This window comes from Phocoena sinus, chromosome 15 (assembly GCF_008692025.1).
Source record: "Phocoena sinus isolate mPhoSin1 chromosome 15, mPhoSin1.pri, whole genome shotgun sequence".
Lineage (NCBI taxonomy): Eukaryota > Metazoa > Chordata > Mammalia > Artiodactyla > Phocoenidae > Phocoena > Phocoena sinus.
Window position 1 is genome coordinate 40,145,104 of NC_045777.1, and position 27,372 is coordinate 40,172,475.

Below are 27,372 nucleotides of genomic sequence, written 5' to 3' on the forward strand. Positions count from 1 at the left end.
ATCTTGATATCATTCTGAGTCTTACATCCTTTTATTCTTGAAAATATACTACGTTGGCAGGCTTGAATTTTTGTACCAATAATGTTAAGTTTACTATTAACCACAAACCTGGCCAAACTCCTACTGCCTTTCAGAAGCTACCATATTTATCATTCATTCCAAGTGACTATTTTGGTTTTTATTTTCATTTATTTATACAGCACACCTAATTCTTCTAAGTGGTCAGTTAATAGTTTACAAAACCTAGACCAGATGAAATCCAGGACTATTAAGGCTTTGAAGGTGTGTTTTAATTTAATTTTAAAAAGAATTAAGATTCCTTAAACTCTATAGCAGCATACCCATCCTTCCAAGCATTCCAAAACTCTGAAGGACAGACAGAAGAATTTTCTGTTACTACAAACATAAAAATCATTGCAGAGCTCGCGAACATTTCAAATATAATTATGAACAATGCAGAACTGGAACTGCCTTTCCATGGAGTTGTCCTCTTAAAAGAGTTAGTTTTTCAGATATTTTTCCAGAGAGTAGTTTACTGGAGGTGAATAAAATGAATTCAGTGCTATACAAAATAGTAAAAATTTTTATTTACAAATTAATAAACTATAATAAACATGACCAAACAACAAAGAAAGTTATTGGCTTCTATTCATTATGGCTAGAAATATAAATTTAAACAAGTATCTAAATCTGCCTCCTGCTTCCAGATAAATTAATGTATTGCATATACATATTTTCAAGTTGTTCCTAACTCTTATTCAGACTTAAGACTTGGGCACTCCTCTATTTTTTACATAGAATTATAAAGTCTTTAAAAAAAGCTAGCAGAGTAATAAATATAAAAATTTTATACATCCTATAATCTGGATTAATCTGTGGAAATACACAGTACAAGTCTATCAATCATACACAATTAGGTCTAACTGTTATATACAGAAAATAAATTTTACAACAGTCAGTTTTTATTCATATTCTTGAAAGGTATAGCACTGTTCCCAATAAGTATTCCTTCCATCACTTCTGTATACTTTATACATTCTCAAACCAAAAAGAAACAACATACACCTATTTGACTTTTTGCTTTTTTCTTGCTTGAAACTGCTCTGTTTTGTTTTTTACAGATTTAATCAACATTGACAAGGCAGGATCAATGGATCTCTTGTGTGATTCCTTCTGAATTTCACTCTCTTTTTTCTTTATTGCCTGAGTAAGTTCTTGTTCTTTTTGTTCTCTCTGACGGGCTTTCTCCTCAAGGATTTTTTCCATAGCTTTTGTTTTCTTGAAATTAGGATCTGAAGGATCCAAATTGAACAAGTGGGAAGTATACATTGCCTGAAACCGTGCATCCTTAACATTGACCTGCAAATCCAAAAGGAAAACATAAATAAATAAAATTAGTAAACCAAAAGGCCCAGAAATGAGACCAAATTTCGAAAGTAAGTGAGTTGATTATATAAAATACAAACGTGGGCATTTTGCATTGATTCACTAGAAAACTGTTCTCCCACAGATCTTCAATGGAGTTTTTGTTTGTTTGTTTGCGGTACGCGGGCCTCTCACTGTTGTGGCCTCTCCTGTTGCGGAGCACAGGCTCCGGACACGCAGGCTCAGCGGCCATGGTTCACAGGCCCAGCCGCTCCTCGGCATGTGGGATCTTCCCGGACCGGGGCACGAACCCGTGTCCCCTGCATCGGCAGGCAGACTCTCAACCACAGCGCCACCAGGGAAGCCCTTCAAGGGAGTTTTAAGGTTTATTCCTGAACCACAATGTGCAGGGCACACTGTTTTTCATCACACAATGCCAATATCCTTGAAAGGGAACTATCCTAGTCTATGTATACAATGGCCTGGAACGACACCAGCCACTTAGACCGAGCGTCTGGAGGAGGGGAGGAATGACCCCTGGAGTAGGCAGGCTCCTCCACGCTTACAGTGTGAAACCTCTTTCTGGCTGAGATAATTAAGCCAATAATTAAGCCAATGGTATCTCCTGCTGGAGTTTTGTGCAGTCATTGCATTCTGAGTACATTAAACTTTTTTTCAACCTTCGCGTTAAAATGAGCAGCTACTGAGGGCAGTTCATACAGCAAAAGATTTAAAGATTAAAATGGGAAAGATGGCACCCCTGAGACCAAGATCCGGTCAGATACAAGCCCCGAATTTATCCTTTATCTTTCTACAAAAACACTGTGGTCCTACATGTTAAGAGTGTACCCTTAACTCCAGCCAGGTCTTCAAGTATTGCCAGGCACAGGGGTGACCAGCCAGAAAGGGAGCATGACTCACTGCCACCCATCATTCCCATGCGAAAAATGAGTCCACCCAGAGATGGACTGTAGAGTTACTTAGTTATAGTAAGGACAACAGACGTGATACCACCACCACCACCACGACACTCATGAAAAATGTTTTTATGCATGATGATTAGTGTGTGGAGACAGTTCTCAAAATAGAAGATCTGACTACAAATCATTCTTTGTTTTTAACTTTTCATAAGAAAATCAATTCACCAAAAAGTTCAGTGGAACAGCACATACATGGAGCTGACTTAACAGAAACCGGAGCTACACAGTGGTTTCAAAGTCCCTCTCCACGCTACTTAGAAGTTATCTGTACGCCCCTCTCAATTCTCTAAACAACTTCAAAATCTCTCCCATCTTCTTCTGGGTCTATTCTTCCATGCTAATGGATGGAAGTCATCAAATAGTTCCTGACAGCTGTTGTAGGTTTTCTGTACAGGGTTCAAACTCATGCATGGGGACTGTGTGGTCACTAGAAATATGTACTTAGCAAAAAGAGGGAAAAGAGGGAGCAATGGAAACAAGAAACAAAGCAATTAAAAAAGCATGGCCTACTGCACTGGCCTTTGCACACAGAGTGTGACGCGATGTGATGTGAACCTGCTTATTTCTCTGTCAGGCTTAATGATGCAGAACTTTCCCAGTGTGAGCATCACAGTGCATGTGATTCTAACACTAAAAGCTACATATTTTGGTGCAACATGGCTACCAAAATAGAAGCCAACTACATCACCTGGTGCTCAACCAAAGAAACACCCCGTGGATGAACTGGCTGTGTTGGGCTGAAAGATGGTAGCTTTGGCTCCATGCTCAATTTTTTTTTTTTTTGCGGTACGCAGGCCTCTCACTGCTGTGGCCTCTCCTGTTGGGGAGCACAGGCTCCGGACGCACAGGCTCAGTGGCCATGGCTCATGGGCCCAGCCGCTCCACAGCATGTGGGATCTTCCTGGACCGGGGCACGAACCCGTGTCCCCTGCATCGGCAGGTGGACTCTCAACCACTGCGCCACCAGGGAAGCCCCAAGACGCTCAATTTTTATCTCCAGAGCTGACTTTAGATTTAACACCAGCTTTAAGAAGATAATGACTATTGTCCCTGGTTACCTCAAAGTCATCCTCCAATAATTCCTTCTTCTTCATAAGCTGTTTTTTCTTCTTTTTGCTCAGATTCTGGTGCTCCACAATCTTGTTATAATTGAAGTGTTTCTTGCTCTCTTCCTCCTCATCCATCACGAGCAAAGCCATTTCAGCCTGTGGAGAGAAAAAAGAGTTCAAATATACAACAGTGCTTTTCTTTCCCTAAACAGGAGTATAGGGTACAGATATGCCCCCAGGAAAGGAGAACCGAGCCACCAATGCTCCGGGATAACACTTGTCATCCGTAAACTGATTGTGGATTACCAGAACTCAAAATGAAACCCAGAGATCTCTGTACAGTAATGGGTATAATTTTTAGAAGCAACATCACTGACAGCAGGAAGCTTTATCTAAAATCCAGACCATATTTCACCTAGTGTAACTGGTTAGTAGGCTGTAGAAATAAGAGTCCTCAAGTCCCCCAAATAAAAATTTCTCATTTTCAGTTTGTTCTTTTTAGGCAGACACTAAATCTAGCAAACATGTAGTATTCTGTGATACAAACTAGACTTTCCAAACATGCTTTAGGAACAAGGAATTCTTTTTTTCTTTTGCTTTTTTTTGGCCTTTACTTCTTCAATGTTGACACATTTCTATGAAGGCAGGATCTTAATATTTGCTTCTGTAATCTAATATAATGCTTGTTTCTACTAAATAGGTATTTTCTACCGACCATGGGATTAAATGTAAACCTTCAAGAATCAAGTAAACAACCATGTACACTAGAGAAAATACAGAGTGTGCTATGAGATTCCTGTGAATCTTCCTCCATTACCACTTTAGACTGCTTTAATTATGTCTCCCTTCCACCACCAGTACCCGCAGTTGGCTTTGTTTTTAGAGCCGTCTTCTACAAAAGAAAGGTTTTCTTTTGCTCCTTAACTCTGTGAGCATCACTGCACATGCAGTAAAACATGCATTAAGATGCAGAGTTTAGGAGACCAGTCAGGCTCCCTCCTAGACAGTGCTATGAACATCAGTCTTGTGAACATTGTTGACTCCAATTCCTGTCTCAGAAAAAATACATATTACTCTGTGCCATGGATCTTTGGAGGCACTGAAGCATCAAGTTCACTACACTTCCAAGAAAGACTAATTTTGTACACTAAATTTGTTATTTTCAATAATAAAAAGAGAGAAATGAGCATTGAACAAGCCATAAAGCAAACCCTGTATTACAGGGTTTAAAACTTATGGCATTATTATTTTAAGGTTTTAATAGTACTATTTTTTTTTGTCTCAGTTATAGTGAGACCAAATTAAAACTTGAATTAAATTAAAACTTATGGCATTATTATTTTAAGGTTTTTATAGTACTATTTTTTTTTGGTCTCAGTTATAGTAAGGGTTTTTAATAATAAGATATTTTCCTCTTAATCACAAAGGGACATGCCTTGGGTTTGAGGTAAATTTTAACTTTGTACTAGCTGGATACTAGTTGGAGAAATTTGGTAAAAAGATGACATTTAAAAACTATGCTTGGGATTTCCCTGGTGGTGCAGTGGTTGGGAGTCCACCTGCCGACGCAGGGGATGCGGGTTTGTGACCCCGTCCGGGAGGATCCCACGTGCCGCGGAGCGGCTGGGCCCGTGAGCCATGGCCACTGAGCCTGCGCGTCCGGAGCCTGTGCTCTGCAACGGGAGAGGCCACAACAGGGACAGGCCTGTGTACCGCAAAAAACAAAAACAAAAAAAACTATGCTGCTGAAATTCTTATTTATAAATTCATAACTAAAATAAGTTTTTTTTTTTATTAGGGATACTGGAAACACATGGATAACTCCACTTGAACTGTACATATCAATTATCCACTAAGCATGTAACCATGACCACGTCTTACCTTTTGTCTTTCTAGTTCAGCTTGTTCCTCTGGAGATGTGCCATCTTTTGCAGATTTTGTTGATTTCTTCTTTTCTTTTATACCTGGCACAACAAACCAACATAGGAGGGTTAAAAATTATAAGACTATCACAGCAACAATCTGTTTATACTATTTTATTTTAAAATTTTTGTTTATAACAAAAATGCAAGTTATCTATCAATAAATATATAGAAACTAAAGAAAGTAAAAAAATATTACTTAGATGACTATGGGTATGAATGGAATAATAATAGTCTGGAGGGGATAAGTGAATATTACAAAGAAGGAATTTCTTCTGAAAGTAATGTATAATTATATATACATCAGCTAAAAAAGAAAAATCATAAGATCATTTCAACAGATACAGAATAAGTACTTGATAAAATTCAACATCCACTCATGACAAAATATATACATTTAATAAAATTCTATTCAAGGAAATCTTTACAAAGATTAACAAGACAGATTTGATATACATGTAATACAGTGTGCTGAACTGTACTACAAAGTGAAGACAAAAACACTGTACTACATAGTGAGAAAAAGAGAACAGTTGGCTTAGTATGTAATAAAACGTAGCATCATACATCACTGGAAAAAGAAAGGATTATTCAATAACTGGTGCTAGGCAATTTGTTTTATTCTGCAAAAAAAAATTTGAGCTATAGATGCATCACATAATTTACAGGAAAATAAAATGCAGATGTATTAAAGAGTTAAACATTAGGAAAAAAAAAACCCTATGAGAAAATACAAGGGAACAGCTACCTGATCTTAAATAGAAGGAATGTTTTCTTAGCGCAAGAATAACAGGAGAAATCACAAAGGGAAAAAAAACAGAACACAGGTAATTTTAATATATAAACTCTTAAAACTCATCAGCAAAATGAAAAATTCATCTCTATAATGACAATTTGATGATAACTACCTGTAAATAAAAGTTTAACAAAACCCTTTCTCTTTCTCGAAAGACAAATTTGATCTTTGTTTAATTTTCTGGTTCTATTATTATTAAACAAAATTACTCATGGGAAAACTGGCTCCTGAGTAGAAAACTGACTATATTTTCAGGGACTCAGGGACTTCTGGAGAACACAAGGTGTTAGATGAGGCAGTAACACACGGCAGTTAAGGGCACTTGACTCGGGAGCAGTTGGCCTGGGTTTAAATTCTGGCTCAACTACATTCTAGCTGTAGCAGTTTGTGCTTGTGTCCTTATCTGTAAAGTGGGGATTATAATACTTGCACCTAACTCCTAGGGTTATTGTGATGACTAAATACACTAAAAAATGTTAAGAGCTTAATGTCTGGCACATGGTGCTATAAACTGCTTGCTATCACTGTTATAATAGTCTGACTATACATATATAAGGTATCTTGGGTTCCTTGGTGATCACACAGATGCTTTGATTTTTCTTCCTTTTTTTGTCTGTTGGGAGGGGTTCAGGGAGAATTGGTGTCAAAGTATGAAGAACTACTCTGAAGAGTAAGAAGGTTCAGAATCCACAAAGACATGTTCTGTTACTCTAGAATGTTATTACACAATCTCAACCTTCTCTGAGCTGCTGGACACTGTCTTATTTGGATAAGTTGAGTTCTGTCCTTCCAAATGCAGAGAAACCAATGGTCTCTAAAGTATTAACAACAATTAATGCTTGTACAGCACTTACTAGGCACCAGAAAGTACTGCTGTTTTATTCCATTTTATACAGGAACTGCTTTAGTCCTCACAACAATGCTATGAGGTAGACTCTGTTATTTATTACAATCTTCACACTGTGGGTGAGGAAACTGAAACACAGAGAGGTTAAGCAATTTGTCTCAAGGTGAGTAAGTAAAGGAACCATGATTCAAACCCGAGCACTCCAGCTCAGGCTCTCTGTTAATCACCCATACTTCACCCCTTCGCTATCAAATGTCATTCTCCCTGGAAGAGCCATTTCCATTTAAAATGCATTTTGTTGTAAAATAATAAAGTAAAATTCACAGAACATATAATGATGGCTGAACAACCGCAGCTAATGGGGGATAACAGGAAGTAGAGAGAAGCTTTAGAAGCTGCTCCACGTGCACTAGCCCTGCTGCACTAAGGCAGCCCTGCCCAGCTGAGAGAACACACCTGCACAAAAGTGTGGCCTCGTTCACCCCTCACTGCTACCAAGGCGTCTGTCTGCACTTTTAAGAAGAAATATCATTATATGTAGCCCTTCCCCTAAGTGAGATAGTGCTCCTATCTCAAATGTTTTTCAGGGAATGATGTATCTGCTTTAAGATTATAACCTTTTCTCTGTTGTAAGTATGTGCACGTATTTATACATATAAATATCATCAAGGGTCCACTTTCTTAGGGTCTGACTCCCACACCCTAAGTTTACCTCTGCTCTCTTAAGGCAATAGCTCCTTTTGAAGTGAATGGACAAGTGACATATGCAGAAGATCATTCTGTGGCAGGGGAAAAAATCAGGCTGTATATGATTAATACATAAAGGAGATAAAGATCTTCACATACAGCTGTGGGAAATAATTTCAAAGAGCCCACAATGAACTGTTCCGGATTTTATAACAACCTGGTGAAAAGCCATAAAAATAAACTTGAAAGGAAGACTGCAGCAAGAGAGGAAAAAAATCTCCAAGATGGTCAGGGCTAAAAATGATATCCAATTTTAGTGTGATGAAAATTTCTTTGCTCACGAAGAATTTACTGTGTGCTACATTCAACTGTTTAGTCAGAAGATAAACAATGTGTAGAGACCCTTTCTGCACTGTTAACAAGATCATATTAGGTGGGCATATCTTTATTTTTTAAAAAAAAGCATTTAAAAAAAAGGCATTTTCCCTTTGGAAAGCTTTCAGACCTAATTTAGTGAAGAGTACTAGGGAAATGAAAGTCCCTGTTCTGAAACGTTATCTTTATTTTTCAGTGAATCTTTTGGCAAGTAAGAGTCCACATCTCCTGGGACTGTGGCAAAAAGGACATATAGATGATTCTAATAAGCTGAATATTAAGAGACTTGAAATCAGGTGTTAGGGTTTTATAGTTAAGAAAAAAAAATCTGGGCTTCCCTGGGGGCGCAGTGGTTGAGAGTCCGCCTGCTGATGCAGGGGACATGGGTTCGTGCCCCGGTCCGGGAAGATCCCACATGTCGCGGAGCAGCTGGGCCCGTGAGCCATGGCCACTGAGCCTGCGTGTCCGGAGCCTGTGCTCCGCAACGGGAGAGGCCACAACAGTGAGAGGCCCACGTACCGCAAAAAAAACCCCAAAAACTAAACAAGCCTTACTGAGGCCACTATCCCTTTAAGCAAAAAAATGTAACAGAATACATCCATGGAAAAAGATGTGCTGCAAACAATTGATCTATAAAAGGAATATCTGTAAAAGAAATTCCATTTTCCATTACTTGTAATGTCAGAGAATTGTTTCCATAAAAAAGTTTTTCCAGAGTGTTCAGTTGAGAGCTTCTTGTGAGAGAGCAGTTAAGGGAATTCACTGGAGGGCAGACTGCTCTCCGTACTGACCAGACAGGAGTGGTAAGCCCCCTAGCAATTTACTCTTTAGCAACAAGTCCTTGTGTCCAGCTCTTATACATATGGATCCTGGCTCTGGCTTTGGTCTTTACACAACGCACTTGTAGAGTTACAAAAAGTAAAAGGGAGCCATTAGGATTCAGGTTCTATCATCTACAACTGGCCCCTGTGCAATTCAACCACGTTTTCAGTTCACTCCTCTATAAAGTGGGCTAAAGTTTGGATTAGAGGACAGAATGCATATAAGAGCATTTGTAAACTGTAAAACTACATATGAGCAGTATACTGTAAGCACCCAGCATACTGGCTGAATGAATCAAATGTGTGTGCCTTATTATTAGATTTTCATGGTGGTTTATCAAATATCTAAAGTTGTCAAGACAAAGGATACATTCTAATAGGGTATATTTAACATGTGATGTACTTTATTTCACTCCTACTTCTTCAAAAACAAAATCTTATCAAACAGTTTATGCAATTAGCACTAAGCAAATTTTTCCAATACTTCATTTCTACAAGAAAAAATAACTTTTAACTCATTCTAGAAATACATTTTCAAAACTCTCATCTAATATTGAGTTTGCAGTTTTAAAAAAATAGAAAAATTATAGCAAATTTACAGTGTAGGGGGTAAAAACTTAAAAGGAAAAATTAGAAAAGATTTCTAGTACTCATATTGGCTCCTAACCCGAGCCAAACACCAGGTCTGGCATCAGTAACTGAACTCAATTTCTCCATATTTTGAAGAGCGTGTAAGTTTAGCTCTGGGATTGCCTAGGGCAAAGGTATCCTGGCTTAAAATGTCTCTGTCCTGCTCAACCATGGAACTGAACTATACACCCTTCCAAACACTAATGCTTTTCCTCCTATTTCATGGCGGTTCCTTCTGTTTCATAAACTTTCCCCCTACCTTCCAGGTAGTACCTTCTCCAGGAGGACAGAGTACCTTACGCAGCCTCCTGACCTCAGAGCCCAAACCTGCACCTCCCTCTCTTACCAATGCTTTCTACCCCTTGTTCCATGGTTTGAAATACTATTTAGAGGCTACCGATTCCTAAGTCGGAATCTAGGAGTTATGCTAAATGCCTTCCTTATCCAAATAAAAAGATCGGCAAGTCTACCTCCAAAATATATCTAGAATCCCATTTACTTTTCTCCTTCCAATTCCATTACCGTCGTGCTGTCTAGACCAACCATCACCTCTAGACCTCTACAAAAGCCTGGTCTCTCAGCTCTCACCAATGCCTTTCTTCAATCTGTTCTCTTTGCAGGACCCACAGTAGTATGTTAAAATGCATACCACATCACGTCACATCCTTGCTTTAAGACCCTTCACCGGTTTCCCACTGTCAGTAGAGTAAAATCCAAATTTGTCGCCGTGACACAAGGCCCTGCAGGGTCAATTCTGTGTCCCAGCCTGGCCTTATACCAAACTGCCCCTCTAACCATGCTCCAGCCACACTGGTATCTTTCCATTTCTCTGACACCAGTTCTTTCTCACCTCATAGCTGTTCTACCCATTTTCCCCTCATTTGCAATGCTCTTCCCCCAACTCTCTCTGCCTGACTCCTTCTCATTCTGCAGGTCTCAGCTCAAACGTCACCATCTCAGAGAAGCTTGCTTTGCCGACCCTATATAAAGAAAGCTACTCTCCTTCTTCCTCCCAATTATATGCTCTGTATTACCCTATTTATTAGTTCCTTTAAAACAGTGATCATATTTGCATAATATTCTTATTTGTTTACCTGTTTAGCATGTCTTCCCTAAAACTATAATCTACTTAAAGGATGTAACTTAGCTTGTATTATTAGTGCTGCATCTCTAGTCTAGCAGAGTGCTTGGCACCTGGTAGGCACTCAAAAATATTTATTGATAGAATGAATAAACATGTCAAGATACCATTTTTTAGTCCTAACTTTATCTAAAAAAAAAAAATTCACTCTTTTGTTTTTCTTTTTCCTTAAAAGAAAACTTAAGCCCAGATATAAATAATTATTCCTAGAAAGTATGCTGAAATCAAAAGTATATCGAAAGCAAGCAAACGTAATCTGCATTTTCCCTTGGAACTTTGGATACTAACTTTAGGGAAAACTATTCACAATTTAAATGTGCTGATTCCAAGAAACAAGCTACCCAAGCCACCAAGCTATTTAACTTACTCTTTGAATCCTACCCCGAGTTCTGCAGTTTGACCAGATTTCACATGCCAAATGAAGCACTTTGGAATGAGAACAAGGAAACTATAATGCTTTGCATTTCTCTGTTATAAACTTGGTTTCCTGAAATCGGAGGATAAGGCTAAAATCCATCATCTTCTAGAAATGACTGCTCAGGTATGATAAAAAGCAGAATATGCTAAGTTTCCATTTCCCTTTCCAATTCCTAAGAATCTCACATCCTATAATAGACTTTATTCATCTTGATCTCCTTTTCATCAATAGAATGTCAGTGATAAAAGGCTATAACAACCAAGAAATAATTCTGAGCAATTTTGACTTTCCTGTTGAGAACTATTCTGGCCCACTAGTCACAAGGAACAAGAAGCAGGGAAACTTCATAAAATCCTTCTCTTTACAATGCCAGCTTGGAGTTGCTCCAGCAACAAGCCTTTGGGGTTCATGTGTGTGGTATGCAGAGCAGGGGGAAGCAAAATGCATGAGAACAAATGGAAAATGCTTATAGTGGTCCTGCACTGACTTGTCCAAGTATGGCCTGAACCTTGCCACACACTTTTATACACACACACAATTTATACATACCAAAAAGGTAAGAATGAAAGCATTCAGGAAAGAATGACTGGTGCATGCGCAATGGAAACAAAGCTCCCTGGATACAGGAAATCAGATACCTGATAGTTTAGGGATTCAAGGAAAAAGGGGAGGAAGCTGGCTTTCAGCTACCATGAAGCTAATAATGAAGCAGAATAAATGAAAAGGGGATAAAATGAAACATAGATGCTTTTGTCTATTTGAGCTGAAAAGCTTTCATACTATGAATGAAACCCTGTTTCACACATGTAAATCATGTAAAAATTAAAAAAAATTATACACATATCCACAAATATATAAACAAATTTATTCCATGCTTTCAATTCTTCATAGTCTGTGCAAAGAGAGACGTAGAATGGATGTGTTATAATAAAGCAGTGAAAGCACTCAAAAATATGACTTCCTTTTTTTCCCCATCCTTTTATAGTCAACCTGTCTATAAGGATATTTCCCAGAAAGGCATCTCCAGTAAACTGTTAAATTAATCATATTACCCAAAGTTTCCTATAATGAAATTATTTCTTGTATGTACAGGGGGCATGCTGACCCCTCCTAATCCGATCAATGGTTACATCCCATAGGACAAACTTGCTTATAAGCCACTAGGGAGCTATACAAATTCTAGGAATTTTATTTTTTAGTGAAACAAAGTGTTTATCAGAAGGAAAAAGAGTATGTGTGAATAGGCACACACAGGTGGACTTTAGATTCCAAGTGAAAACTACAAATATGGTCTGGCTTACCTATTTTTTTAGCTTCTTCGGCAAAGTATGGGTCATTCATATCAACATCAGAGGGAACTTCATCTTCACTGGCCTCTTCAGCAAGAGCCTTAAAGTTGAATATAAAAATACATACAGTTTATTATAAGGACCAAAATATACAAGCGTCAAGAAAAACCGTACTTCTTTTAAATCAAGCAGTTCAATCTAAAATTAAAATAGTTTTTTAAATGGATCAGTTTATAAAATAACTCCTGAGTAACTCTTTTGTTTGTTCAACAAATACTTATGGAATACTTAATAAATGCAGGAACTATGTAGGGTTTTTGAGAGAAATGAAAGTTATCAGATACATGGTTTTTGTCTTCAAAAATTTTACAATCTATTAAAAGAAGTTATAGACACATAAACAGACATATATATAGTAATGGTAATAGTAATTCAAGATAGGAAGTGCCAAAGAGACAAAAAAAAATACAGACATTCAAGGAGAAGAATACTTTGAGATGGGTGATCAGTGAAGAGAGGTGGCCTGCCTCATCTCTCACGAAACTAAGAAATGGCAGTGATTATCAATAGCTTGAAGTACTGCATTGTGGGTTATCTTTTAAATCATTAAAGCAATTCATCTGCTGGTTATTTAAAGAAAATGATAATGAACTTACTGTTCTCATCACCCAACTTCAACAATTACCTTGTTTTATCTATAATCCACTCATGAAAACTTCTGTGCTATTTTTAAGCACATCTGTTGGTTACATTTTCCCTAATCAAATCTGAACAGTTTACTAAATTAGTATATTTAAATTTTAAAAATCAAGTCTATAAAATACACAGAACATATGCAAACTGAGATCAGACTAACCAGATTGAGTTTATCCCCAGGAATCTAAAACATGAGTCGTTTCAACAAAAACATTTAGAATGCACATTGCTAAACATCATACTACATGCTGAAGAAGACCCACCGAGCTCTAAAGAATATTCATTTTGATATTACTATCCTTTTAAGAACAAGGGCTTCTAAGAACTTTTTCACAAACTATTATAACCGATTCATCAGTAATATGATGTTTCTAACAAAGATTATGAAATACTTATATAGCTAACCACATACTTATTCACATTTTTTTAAACTGTTTTTTAGATCTAAATTATAGTATATCAACTATGGCGTATAAACATATTCATTTCTTTAGTAATAATTTCTCAATATCAAATTGAAGTCATGAAGAGGAAAAGGGGAAAAAGTATTTTTAACTTGAAGTCTTGAAACTCTTCTATATGTGAAGAACCTGGGCAGGTGGAAGAGATCTGCTGGAATCACCAAGTCCAGTATAGAGCTGAGTCTAGAACAAACTGGGCACTCAACTGATGTATTTTTAATATTATTGATAAAATGAGTCCAGTCTAAGCCCAATGAAGGGAAAGCGTTAAAGCAGAAGATAATCTCAAAGCACCAAATGAAAATCAAAGACAATAGCTGCTAAAGATCTCAGAAAAGAATGACTACTTTATTGACCCCATAAAGACTCATTTGTAAGTCTTCCAATAAACTGATGGCTTAATAACTTGTGGAATTATTCCACTTAAAAGATATTTTACTGCCTGAGAGAGGCAGCATATCAATGGGGGCAGGGCTCTTACCTCATTTCCTCATTTTACTATCCATTTCCAAAAACACTGAGTATAACAGGAGTTCAAAACTCACTCCATTGCATCATTCAATTTTGTAGCCCTCTTTCAATATTGCAGCTCTTGTACCAAAAGCACAAGCTTACATCATACGGAGAGAAACAACACAATACAGTAGCAAGAGCACTGGAGCAAGAGATCTGGTTTCTGGTCTCAGCTTGGCCATTAATAAGCTGTGTATCCTCAGACGAATCACTTAATTTTCTACAACTATAAAACGTCAGGGTTGGACTAAAACTAATCATTTAAGATTCCTAAAAGTTGTAAAATTCTGTGATTAGTGATACCATCTTAAGACAATAAATGCATTGCTAGAATGCTGCATTTCGTTGACAAGATAGAGTATTCTTATTGGCAAAAACCCTAAGTGGTCTCTGCTATTACTAAGGACTCTAACTCTGGAAAGATGTTATCCCTGAATGATAGGAGTCAAATCAGATTTTTCACAGACAACGTATTAGCACAGAGAAAATATCCCTGATAAAGGGATCTAATGACAATATGATGTTAAAATATCTATACAATAAAATAATACTGAAAAGTGAAAAACGCAGCTTGAGAAATGGAAATACAAAGAAAAAATTTCATTCATGTTGAAAATTTCTCTATGTATACATCCTCAAGTAAAAATGTCTGTATGTACCTCTCTTCCTCAAAAACACAGAATAGAATCAAACTGTCTTACATCTAGAAATCGACTAAACTATGCAGTTATTTAGGTAGCACATAAATGTAAAATATTAGAGCAAGGCAGTTAGGTTAAATGATACAGGCTTCGTGTATCATTATGTAGCCTTGCAGAAAACACTTCACCCACTGCAGTGAGTGGTCACATTATGAGATACTAGATGCCAAGCACCTGGTACCTTCTGATACTTAGTGGTTGCTCAATAATTATTCGGAATTATTCAGTCATGATTATCACTGATACCTTTTGTTTCTTTTTCAGTCTTTTTTTCTCTTTCTTCTTCTCTAAAAATTGTTCCCATGGGGTCAGTTTATCCTTTCCTTCCAATTTGTTTTTGACCATCTCTTCTGCACTTTCTTTAAGGCCTAAGAGAAAACACAGATAGGTTAGTTTAAAAGCTTCATTCACTGAAAAATGTAATTTACCAAAAAAGGTAATTTACATGCATTTACTAGAGTAACAAGATAAAATGCAACACTACAATGTCACAGAGTAATGTAGTATCAATCTATATCAAAGCTATTTCCCAACAACAAATGACAATAAACCTAACCAAACTGAAATGAACAAACCAACTCAGCAAATAAATATATGGTCAAGCTACTAAAGAAAACTCCTTTATTTAAGCTCAAAATTCATTTCTCTGTACTTAATTGAATTGCTTGAGACACTAAGAAAAATTCTGGAACAAAATCTTCTCAGGATATGACTACTAATTAATCTTGGGTAACAAAAGGTAAGTGGTCTTTAACATAATTATTTCTACTTGCTTCTTTGCCCAAGTAAAAGACTGTATTCCCTGGAAACTACAAGTGACTAACAAAAATTGATTAGTAAGGCAATCCCTGTTGAAATGCCCCAGGAAGAAAGAATTCCTGTAATTTCTCCTCTAAGAACTCACTCTGTGAATCCACATCTTTAAGATCAAAAGGAGTATCAAGTTCAGATTCCACCCTGTATGTTTAAGTTCTTTCAATGATGTTATTCGATCTTGTAGTTATCTCTCAAGGTCCTTGTTCATTATATTCTGCAGTTCCTGATTCATGTGTCTAGGTGGCTTATGAAATAACTAGAGTGGGGTGAGAAGAAAGAAGAGGCCCCAAGGCTGATCTATCAGTTCATGAAGACCTCATTACTGTCAAAGTAAAGGAAACGTGACCACTGTGTTATACCCTTTGATAATACAGATGTTTGTTTTACTTTGTAGTGTTTTGGGGAGGTCATGGTTGGGTTTGGGGAGAGGGAGTTTTAACATTTAGAGGACACAAAATCCATTAAAAAATTAATGGAATGAATCTAGAGACAAGGTCAACCCAGATTATCTTTCCAGATACATTCTAAATTCTAAGAAAGTGAAAACCATCCTAAGGATATAATAATTCCCCTTTCCCCTGATGAGTATACTGAGACACTGTTCCAAAGAGGTAAGGGAAGAGCCAGCAACTTGCCTAAGAACACACAACTAGGAAGCCATACAGCTACAATTTTAACTCCTAACTGTCCTCTATACTATTACCAGATACATGTGAAATGCTGGTTTGATATAAAATAAAGAAACGTATAGCCCACGAATAAAATCTAAAGTTTTGGGCCTCAGGTTCCTTATCTGCAAAATGAGGTTAGTCTGGATCAGAAGCATGCAACTCCCTCCTCCCGCATACACCTTTTTTCTCCTAAAAGAAAATATTTGGTAGAAGTCCAAATACACAAAACAACTAAAAGTGGTGCTTTGGGTCCTGAGCCCCAAAGAATAGCAGAAACAGCTGGAACAGATGATCTATAAGGTCCCCTCTTTGGCTCTTAAGCCAAGACTTAATCTCTAAATTTCTGTAAGTTAGAAAAGTATTAAGGTATATGCATACTCAAGGTTATGTAGATTTGTTTTCATGACATACTGCTGGTATGCCTGATTTATGGGATACTCTCTGATTTACGGGATGCCAAATCAGAAACACAACTCTCAACTCAAAAACGTTTCTTATAAGAAAAACACAATCACTTTACTGAACAGTTTTCAGGAGAAATGTGAACTGTATAAAACATATCCAGATCTCTGACTGAATCAACAGATACATAGCACCTTAGGAAATGTAAACTTGGATCCTCATTTGGGAGAAAGAAGCAAATCCTGACAAAACAAGTTGAGTTCGAACAGCAAAATAAAACAATTTATATATTATGCCTGTGGTCAGCACACAGTCCAGTCTCAAATTCTAAATGCACAGTATTGTGTTATTAAATATGATGTTTAAATAATAATCCTTAAGGTATTCTAATTTCCTCATACATTAAGAAAGATTTTATTACTCCAAAATACTAAATTAAGTAATATATTTAGAGTGTTTTTTCCCCCTGCCAAAATGTATTCTCTGGTTAATTTTAATCCTTGAAACTTAAACTCTACTTCTATCTCGGCATGATGCTAAGAAAGGTGTTACTGTTTCTTTTAGGTGACTAGAACATTGGTTTAATGTGTCTCAATCTCTATGAACTACTCCACATGTGACTGGGTCTTGACATTTTTGGGGAATATGGATACCTTTAGAATTTGATAAAAACTATGGAATCTCTGGGACTTCCCTGGTGGTCCAGTGGTTAAGATCCCACGCTCCCAGTGCAGGGGGCCAGGGTTTGATCCCTGGTCAGGGAACTAGATCCCGCATGCTGCAACTAAGACCCAGTGCAGCCAAATAAATAAATAAATAATTTAAAAAGTAATAATCTCTCTCTCAAACACTGTACTGGAAAAACTTGCATACAATGTTCAAAAGTTTATAAATCCTCAATGCTCATTTCTATGTAAGGATCCAAATGGCCTCAGGCAAACAGCATTACCAGGGCAACAGAGGTCTAGGAGAAGACGGGAGTCCATTTCCCACTATTTCAAAACTTATCACTTACATTTGTAGGTTCTACACCAGGGTTTCTCATTTCAGTACAACTGTCATTTTGGACCAGATAATTCTTTGTTGTGAAGGACTGTGCATTACAGAATGTTAAGCAATATATCTGGCCTATCCACACTAGCTGCCAGTAGCCCCCAGTTATGAAAATAAAAAAATCTCTCCAGAATTGCCAAATGTCCTCTACGGAGCAAAATCACCCCTAGTTGAGAACCACTGTCCTAGACAATGATTAGAAGTCATTTCTTTCCTTCCCTTTTTCCTCCCCTCCCCTTCCCTTCCCTTCCCTCATTTTTTTGTGAAGGAAGGTGCAGCATTTATTGCAGGCGCCAAACAAGGAGTCCAGGGTAGCTAATGCTCAAAAAGCTTGAACTCCCCAATGGGTTTCAGCAAAGCATTTTTAAAGGCAAGGTGAGCGAGAGGAATCCCAGGGTATGTGATCAGCTCGTGTACAATTCTCTGATTGGTTGATGGTGAGGTAATGGGGTACTGTCATAGGCATTAACATTATCAATCCTTAGGCACCAGTAGGTCTGGGGGCTATGTGCTCATGGTCATCAAATAGTTAATTTCTTCCATTTGGTGGGGGTTTTAACATCTATAAAACAACTCAGGAAATGTGCATTATATACTGTTATCTGCGTACTTCAGAGAGGAGCTAAAGCAGAGGACATGGGGGAGGGGTCTGTCTTAGGAAGGCCCCATAGGGTCATGCTCAGTTACAGTAGGAAAAAGATACTGAGTCAAACTTCAGTCACCATTAGTTCAAGATACCACAGGTTGTTTCTGAGGGAACCAAAAGGTGATATAGATCTGTTTCAGGACAGGTGATTGGAAACAATTCTCCCTTTCTTGTTCTTTAAGCATTAGAAGTCATTTCTGAAGAGAAGGGCTATTTCATTATTTGTATCACATAAATTATGTATTATTTTTGTTTGGTACTTGATTATAATAATGTCTTTTTTTAGTTTAGAAGTTTCAACTGAGTATGCCTTTTTTTCCAACTAGAACAAAGGCAGCTGAAGTCACCTTCTTTTGTATTGCATAATATTTAGCATAGTGCCAGACACATAGTAAGTACTTAATAAGCACTTAATTGATCTGTCTTGAAGGAGGAATTCTTATTTCAAGCCAACTGTTTGATCTTTCATGTTTGGAACATAGTCTCTCCAACAGAAAATGAATCAAAACTTTAGGATCTAAATAAATGGCCTTTATCCCAAAGTGGTTCATGCATTTTTTTTTTTTTTTTTTTTTAGGACCTATGGCTCTAAATAATTCATGAAATATCCTTCTTGGGAAATATTTTTCTGGTATTTAGTTTGTTTACAACAATAAAGAAATAGTATCTTCAGTTAAATACAGTCTGTAATTTTTTGCCTGGCTCTCACTTAATACACCAAAATAGTAGAATGACAAACACATTGCAATGAATTAACACACCACCATGATAACTTAAAAATGCTTTGTTCTTGCTGTCATCATGAGGTCATTTAAATCTCCTGCCACGGATCACAGCTGTTTATGTTCTAAATTCTTAAAAATATGCCCATTCCAGAAGCTTCCTGGCATATGCACAAGAACATTCTTCAGACACTTTTAGCTTCATTTGAGAGCAGCCACTACGTGACTGTAAAACAACTTCATTACAAATGTCTAGTTTTGCGCGTTTGTTTTTTAAAAATTTAAGCATATAGGCAAGGACTGCCGAATTAGTTAAAAATAACATCAATAACCCTACAAATAAGGGGTGAAAAATTCTTTTAAAACCAACCATGAGCACAGATGACTGAATTATAACAATAACAACTTAAGCGCAATTCATTCAGACTTATTTTGGCAGTTTGCATACACACAGAAATTCTTTTAAATATCCTTTCAAAATCCACTAAAGTAAGAATATACATTTCTTCTGAACTTGCTCATTCGAAATTTTGAAAAGTCTTCAAGGGACAGGACATGAATAACTTAAAATAACTCAACTAGGTACTATGGCTGGTTTTGTTTATAAAAACAAAATACATGTTTTAAGATTTCTGAATAGGCTGAAACTGGCACTTTTTTATGTATGTGAGAACTTAGGATCCATTGAGAATACTTACGAACACTTTATGTGAGAACTTAGGATCCACTGAGAATACTTACGAACACTTATGGCTCAGTCTTTATTTATGTATGTTGTATATTTAAATGAGACCATGTTAACACTCAATCCCAAAAGTACCCTTTAAAATGTAACTAACTACCATCGCCAACTGAACTCCCAACTTGGAATTCACTCTGTGTGTAACCATGCCCTGAGGAACACTGACATAAAAGGCACCCTTTCAAACTAGTCAGTTTTCCCCAATGGTGTGGGGAGAGGGAAGGAGACATTTACTTATCCTTAAAGCATATCAGATAGCAAAACTATCAATCTTTGTAATGAGAAAGATGAAGATTTTAAGTGTTTCGAACTTGGTTCAAGATTTGTTTAGAACATTTTTCAGACTTTGGTTCATAATTCGAACTTCTGTAAATCCCTCTCTCCTAAACTCTTACAGTACCATGTTCTTTTATTCTGCACTATTTATCACAGCTGCAATTTTATGTTTGTGTGATTATTTTTTTTAACTATTATTAATGGTTATCACCCTTACTAGGTTGCAGACTCCATGACAGTAGAGGCCACAGCTTGCTTTTTTTCCCTCCACAAAGGTAACCCTATGGCTAGTGGAGGGCCAAGTACACAGTACATGCTGAATAAATGTCTGCTGAATGAATGGAAGTGCAACTGAAAGGATACATGAGTCAAGTTTGTTCCCAACCTTACAGACAGGGAGCAACAGTTCATGAAATTAAAAAGTAAAATAACAACTAGCCTTGGGAATAATAGTAAATAGCAAAATTCAGAGCCAACAAATGCTCCTTGTATGCACTTAATATTGTTAGAATACTGTTATATCTACTATATGGAAACAATACAGACAGCTATAATAAATATAATAAGGATAAAAGGGTAGTATAGGTAAGCTACTTAGACTGGGAATGGCTTCTCATATAGCATTTAATTCTCTTTCTCCTAAAACAGTCAATGAGGTATCCACAGGAGACACTCTCAAAGTATGTACTAAATGAAGAAATGTTAATGCTTTTTGTTGTTGTTCTTTGTCTAAAAGCTGTTTCAGTGGGTAGCAACTGTTTTGTATTCGCCTTGAATTTGAGCTTATCATTCTCTAACCTCTTCTGAATCTCCTTTTACTCTCCTGTAGAATGATGTCTTCCATTTGCAAGTATATTCATCTTACTGTGAATCAACCTGTCCCTGCTTCTTAGAATCAAATGTTCTTAAAAAGCTGACTTCAAATACAAGACATTTGGGCTTCATTAGGGAGTTATTGTTTCCTGTATTTGTCTGTACTTTATTTGTATGTTTTCTTTGCCTTTCAAGTAGTTTGTGATCACAATGTATGTAATAGCAAGCTGTCCTTAATACCAAAGTAAAATTCTGGCCAAGTCTGATGAAACTATTCTGCTCTTTAATTTGTGGCAAAGAAGACTGAAGAACAACTTGTTCTATTGTTATTTTTTATACATAATGTTTATAGACAAGGCAGAAAAATGAAAACTTTAATGAATGGGTAAGACGTAAGGAAATGAAGGCAATTTTTTGGAATTTAGTCAAAATAAGAAAGCTCAAACAGAAATGTTATACTAGCTCTGAAGTAGGGAATTTTCGTTGGGGACATGCACTAATCTGCTCTGGTCTAGCATGGATCTTGGGTTTTAATGGGCTGTTAGCCAAGGAGGCAGGAGGCAGGAGGCAAAGTTTGGAGCCCGATCATGATGGCAGGTCCCAGAGACCACTACCATGAAGCCAGGATCCTTTAGTAGATGCTGCTCCTCCTCCAACAATTTAGAAGGGATACATGCCTGTTTGGGCTTTGGCCATGGGCAGAACAAGGGAAGTAAAAACACATTTTCCCCCCAGAGAATTTATAACCACAAGTCCACAAATCCATGGGTTTGTGGCTAGAATTCACACTATTTGTGTGGCCCCAAACACCCTAATCCAAAAATTTGGTTTCAATAGGTCCAGGATTGGAAGTGCCCTTAGGTACCTCACAAGTACTCTCTAAAAGAAGTATTTTTTTGACTCAGGCCTCTGAGAATTCCCATAGGTAAAGAAAGATCCAAGAACAATTAGATCACAATCAAAATTCAATATGAACCAGAGTAAGCTGAAACCAAATAAGTCAGACCTATAAGGACTATAGATTTTGGAATTAGCAGAAACAGAATATAAAATCAGCACATTTAAAAAAACAAAAGAAATTAAAAGATTATCAAAGGTATGAGACAGATTTGGGGAAGAAAAAAACGTTCCAGAAATGAAAAACATAACTGAAATTATAAAGTCAACCAAGTTACACAGCAGAGGTAAAGAAAAGATTAATGAACTTAAAGACAGAACTGAAGAAATTACCCAGCATACTGCACAGATTCAAAGGTATGGAAACTATGAGTTAGATACAGAATGAGAAGGTACCACACATATCAAATGGGATTCCCAGAAGGAGAAAATAGAGATGAGGAAAAGGTAATATTTTAAGAGAAAATGGATGAGAAGTTCTCAGAATTTTAAAATGAATGGAAAGTTACTAATCTTCAGGATTCTGGGTATCCAATTAATTCTAAGCAAGAATAAAGGTACCAAGCAAAAAATTACCTACATATATCATAGTGAAACTCTATAACACTGAAGTATTTTAAAAGCCAGGGATAAAAGACAGCACTGTGGAATAAGGCCAACCCTTTCCTGACAGGGTTCAGAAATGGGCCCCTGGGCCCTGGAATTAAGGAAGTGTATTCTTTAGTTACACAGGCTTCCTTACCTGTAAACTCATATCAATAGGGCTCAAGGGGAAGCCCTGAGTTCACAGTAAATTTGCCCCTCCCCAGAAAAGGATCAAGAGGTGACCAGCTCGGTGCATCCATGGCAACAGCAGATACCCTTCCCTCCCTAATCCTCAACATTCAGCCTACCACCAAAATCTTGAACCCAGCAGGAATAATCTCTCTGTGACTTTTATCCCTTATTCATCTTAGTCACCACCAAAAGCTCCTAATCATCAGGTTCCCCCCTAATCTTCCATGTTCTAATCCTCAGAAGTTAACTATACATCTACTCTCTCTGTCACTATCTCCCACCCCCTTCAATTCTCTACCACTAAATTCCCTGGAATTCACAGTACATCATCAGTAAAAACTCAATTATTTTATCTCAACATTTTCTTCATCTTCTTACTCTAACTGAAGCCTGGCTCTCCCCTGAAGATACTGCACAAGGTGGCAGTTTCAAGTGTTTGTTGGTGCTGCTGGTGGTGGTGGCAGCAGCGTTTGGTTTCTTCACAGAGCGCTCACACCAACTGGCCTAAGGGAGGGGGTGGGTGTGTGGGTCATTAGTGCTCTTTATCCAGTTCTAGGAAGTGTGTTACAGGTCCAGGGTTAGGCAGAGTAACTTACTGACCAATAAAACAGAGAACCAACCAATAGATCCACAGAGTTTTGAAATATTGGTACCTGACAGAGGTGACATGTCTGATTACTGGGAGAAAGGAAAGATTATTCAATAAATGGAAGAGGCTAAAAAACATCTGCCATGTAGAAGAAGTTGAAATTGGATTTCTACCTTATATCATACCAAAAAAAAATAAAAATCAACTCCTGATGAATCAAGGACTTAAAAGTCAAAAATCAGTCCCAAATGATACAAACCCATCTCCCATCAATGTTAACAAAGTTAAGAGCTTTAATGAGATATAGTTCATATACCATACAATTCACCCATTTAAAGAATAAAATTCAATGTTTTTTAGTACATTCACAGATATATGCAACCATCACCAGAGTCAATTTTAGAACATTTTCTTCTTCTCAAAAAGAAACCCTATCTCTCTCCCCTGCAGGACACTCTGACACCCCCCCACCCTCCAACCACTAATCCATTTCTTGTCTCTATTGTGTGTTCTGCATATTTCATATAAAATATGTGGCATTTTGTGATTGGCTTCTTTCACTTAGCATAATATTTTCAAGGTTCATCCACTTTATAGCATGTATCAGTACTTCATTCCTTTTTGTGCATCCAGACTTTTCAGAAATACTTATAAATTAGATGAAAATATATACAACGGAAAGCAAAGGAGTGAAATACTGAAATCTGGATGATGGTCATTCTTAGTTATGGGGAAGGCAGGAGAGATCAGATGGATAAATTTAAGTTGTTGCACAACTCTAGCTTTTATAGTGGGTTTACTTTTTACTAAAAATAAATAAATAAAAGAAGGTCATGTTGGACCAATGATGAAAGAGTGTCTTAATCCAGAGATTATAATGAATACACTTATGTGAACTAGAGGTACGTAAGAATAAAAGGACAAGTTTAATAAAACTTGACTATACCATTTTTGTTCTTCAAAAAGACACTCTGAAGAGAGTAAAAGGAAAGTCACAAACTAGGAAAAGCTATGTGCAAAATATATGGCTGATAAAAGACAAGCCAAAATATAGGAAGAACTCCAAACAGAGGAAGAACTCCTATGAATCACTAAAACACAGACAAAGAACACTACATAAAAAATGGTCAAAAGACACGAACAGGTATTTCACAGATAAGAAAGCAGGAAAAAAAATATTCTTTTCATTAGTAATTAGGCAAATGCCTGAGCAATCCTTTAAAAACGTAAGTTAGGTCATATCACTTCCATTTCCCACTGCATTTCAAGTAAAAGTTAAAGTCCATCCAGAGGTCTACAAAACCCTTTTTGTGACTTGGGCACCTCTCTGCCCTCACCTTCTATTACTGTCCACTCCCTGGCTCATTCTGCCTCATTATTCCTGAACAAATCAGAAATGCTTTCCCCTCAGGGCTTTTTGCATTTATTGCTTCCTCTGCCTGAAATGTTCTTTCCCAGGATAACACACAGGGTGCAATGTCTTTCCCATTAGCTCTTTGTACAAATGTCATTTTCTCAATGAAGCCTTCCCTTACTGTCCTTTTTAAATGGCTACCCACTCCTACCCATGAACTTCCTGTTACCCATCCAGGTTTTATCCTTTTGTTTCTATAGCCCTTAATCAACATCTGATTATTTTACCTATTTATTTGTTTACCAATTTCCCTTCATCCCCTCTCCCCCATGTATACACACTAAAATGTAAGACCCCACAAAGGCCTGGATCTTTGTCTGTTTTGTTCAGTGCTATCAGAGAAGAGTCTGGCACACAGAGCAGGAACTCAACAAATATTTGAGAGTAATACACAAATTGAAACCATAATGAGATACCATTACTTACATACTCAATTGGCAAAAAATCACCCGACAATATAAATTAATGGTGAGGATAAAGAGCTATGGGAACTCACACTACTGGTTAGAGTAAAATGGTACAAGCACCTGGGAAAACATTTTGGCATGACCTAGTTAAGGTAATCATGAGCATGTTCTACAACCAAGAAATTCTACACATATCCAAGAAATTCAATATATACCTAGGTGACAAGTCCAAGAATATTCACAAAGACATTGTTTATAATAGCAAAACACCACAATAACCGGCAATAGAACAAATATACTATGATATATCTATAATGGAATTCTATGTAACAGTGAAAATTAACGGACCATGTCTTCACATATGGATTATGAATAACTCTGAAAAACAGAACGTTAACAGCAAAAAGAAACTGACAGAAGAATACACAGAGGACGCGTTTATAAACTTCAAAATTAACAAAACTAAATATAGGCTGTTTAGGGATACATGCATAGGTGGTAAAACTATTGTATAGAAAAGGGGGATGATTAATATGGAATGCAGTTTCATAGTTTCTTCTGATAGAGAAAGGAAGAGGGTGTAAGAGAGGAGTCTCACAGGCGACTGCATATGTTGGTAATGTTCTTTCTTAAGCTGGGTGCACAGGTGTTCATTTTATTCTTTTCCTTTTAAACTGTATACATACATAGAGTTTACTTTGTATCTAGGCTCTACTTTCCCACAATAAAGTTGTTTAAAAAAAAAAGGGTAGTAAATGTTCAGTCTTTGACAACTGTGTGCTAAACTAGGTTTCACTGCCTTTAGTCATTTAATCCCCATCAGAACAGTAGGTACCTAAACTCAGATTTTCTGACACAAGCCCTCTATGCTCTTTCCATGATCACAGTAAACTACTAATGCTATCCCAAACTTCATTGTAAGACAGTCCCGATCTACACACTGTTTTTGGAAAATCCACCTGTAAATTGATGGCTTGAGACTTAGGGGTGTCTAATTGTTTTCCTCCCTGGAAGAGGTTCTGACTACAGAAGCTATTAACATAAGGGCATTTTGAGGCTGCAGTACAACCGAAATGTCATTTCTAAATTAATTAAACAAAAAAAATCTTTCTTTAATAAAAATGAAAAGAAATGAAAAGCACTTCAACCTCCCTAGCATTTCAATATTTAACGACCTCTTAAGCTAGATTTTTCTTGCTGCAATCTAAGTATTTTCTTCCACATATACTGGGCTGAGTTTATATAAGTAAACTGTAATTCTGACTACTGCTAAAAAGACTTCCCAAATAACTATTAGGAAAGCAGTGTCTTCCCAACGTTTTTCCTATTTTGACAGATATAAAAAATAATGCTTGCACAGCACACTGGAGTAAATGGAGGAGGCTACCAGAGAAGGAAACAAAGCTGGGGGCTCTAGTTGGTCTAAAGGCTAAAGGGATCAATACCTGGGGAAATCTGTAATCCACAGGTGGTATGCTAGTTGGGGATCTCTGAAGTAGAGTACCATTTAAGATTTACTCCTTTTCTAGTATTTGTAATTAACTCAGAGTTTATTTCATTGGCAGTGTCCTCCACTGCAACACTGAAAAGTTACAGAATAAGAATTAATAGAGAATGAAAGTAACACTGAAAATTAGGACTTCAATATATCCATGGCTTGTTTTATAAGCTAGCACTGTTTCTATTCTTAGGGATTCTCTGTTGACAGAAATCTACTAAAGTAATCCATGATGGGTCAAGCATTCTTTGGGTCCAAAAAGATATCAGAATCTTGGAATACCAACTAACAACACGTATGCCTAGAAGCCTGCAGTGTTCAACAGCAAATACGCAAAGCCTTCTGTTGGCTTTTTTTTTTTTTTTTTTAAGACCTTCAGAGCAGCTTATTAATCAGAAGACAGGCTTCTTAGACATTGTCACACGTGTGATCCTGGCTGTGGACCAAACTGTTCCCATACCCTGAGAAGTCTGCTTCTGGTTCGAAATTATGAATCCAAATAAATTACTTAAAAAATATTTTTAAATCTATGTTTCCACAGAAAGAAGCAGCAACGGAAACCTAACATGAAATATAATTTATGACAATCTAAGGTGACAATGCTTAGGAAAAGCTTGGTGAAGTCCAAGGCAGACAGATATCCCTAATTTATGCAAGCCAATTCTTATGCCTTCAAAATGCATGCTTCAATTTACCACTGATGCGTATCATTCCAAACAAGGGAACCCGCCCAAGTCAAATTATTGGCACTCATCTTTTGACATACATAGGATCAGATTTTCAAGTTTATGCCAAATAATTTTACAGATAAAAGTTCTCCACGTCACTGAATGAGTAGATTGAGCTAAGGCTATCTCTTGATAGCTCATTTGATGAGAACTATCCCCCACCCTCAATGAAGATTATCATGAGAGTGGGGAAAGTACTTGTACACTCTCTTCCCCTAGTAGATTACATC

At 37.0% G+C, this 27,372-nt stretch overlaps 1 protein-coding gene across 1 annotated transcript in view; it reads right to left on the reverse strand.

The window, feature by feature from the left end:
• Nucleotides 1–560: 560 nt before the first annotated feature.
• ESF1 (ESF1 nucleolar pre-rRNA processing protein homolog) overlaps nt 561–27,372 on the reverse strand; it is a 58,059-nt gene continuing 31,247 nt past the window's right edge. The window contains 5 exon segments of the mRNA XM_032605579.1: nt 561–1,359; nt 3,404–3,550; nt 5,276–5,358; nt 12,333–12,420; nt 14,938–15,059. Of these exon segments, the coding sequence (XP_032461470.1) occupies nt 1,066–1,359; nt 3,404–3,550; nt 5,276–5,358; nt 12,333–12,420; nt 14,938–15,059 (734 nt within the window). The 3' untranslated portion in view covers nt 561–1,065.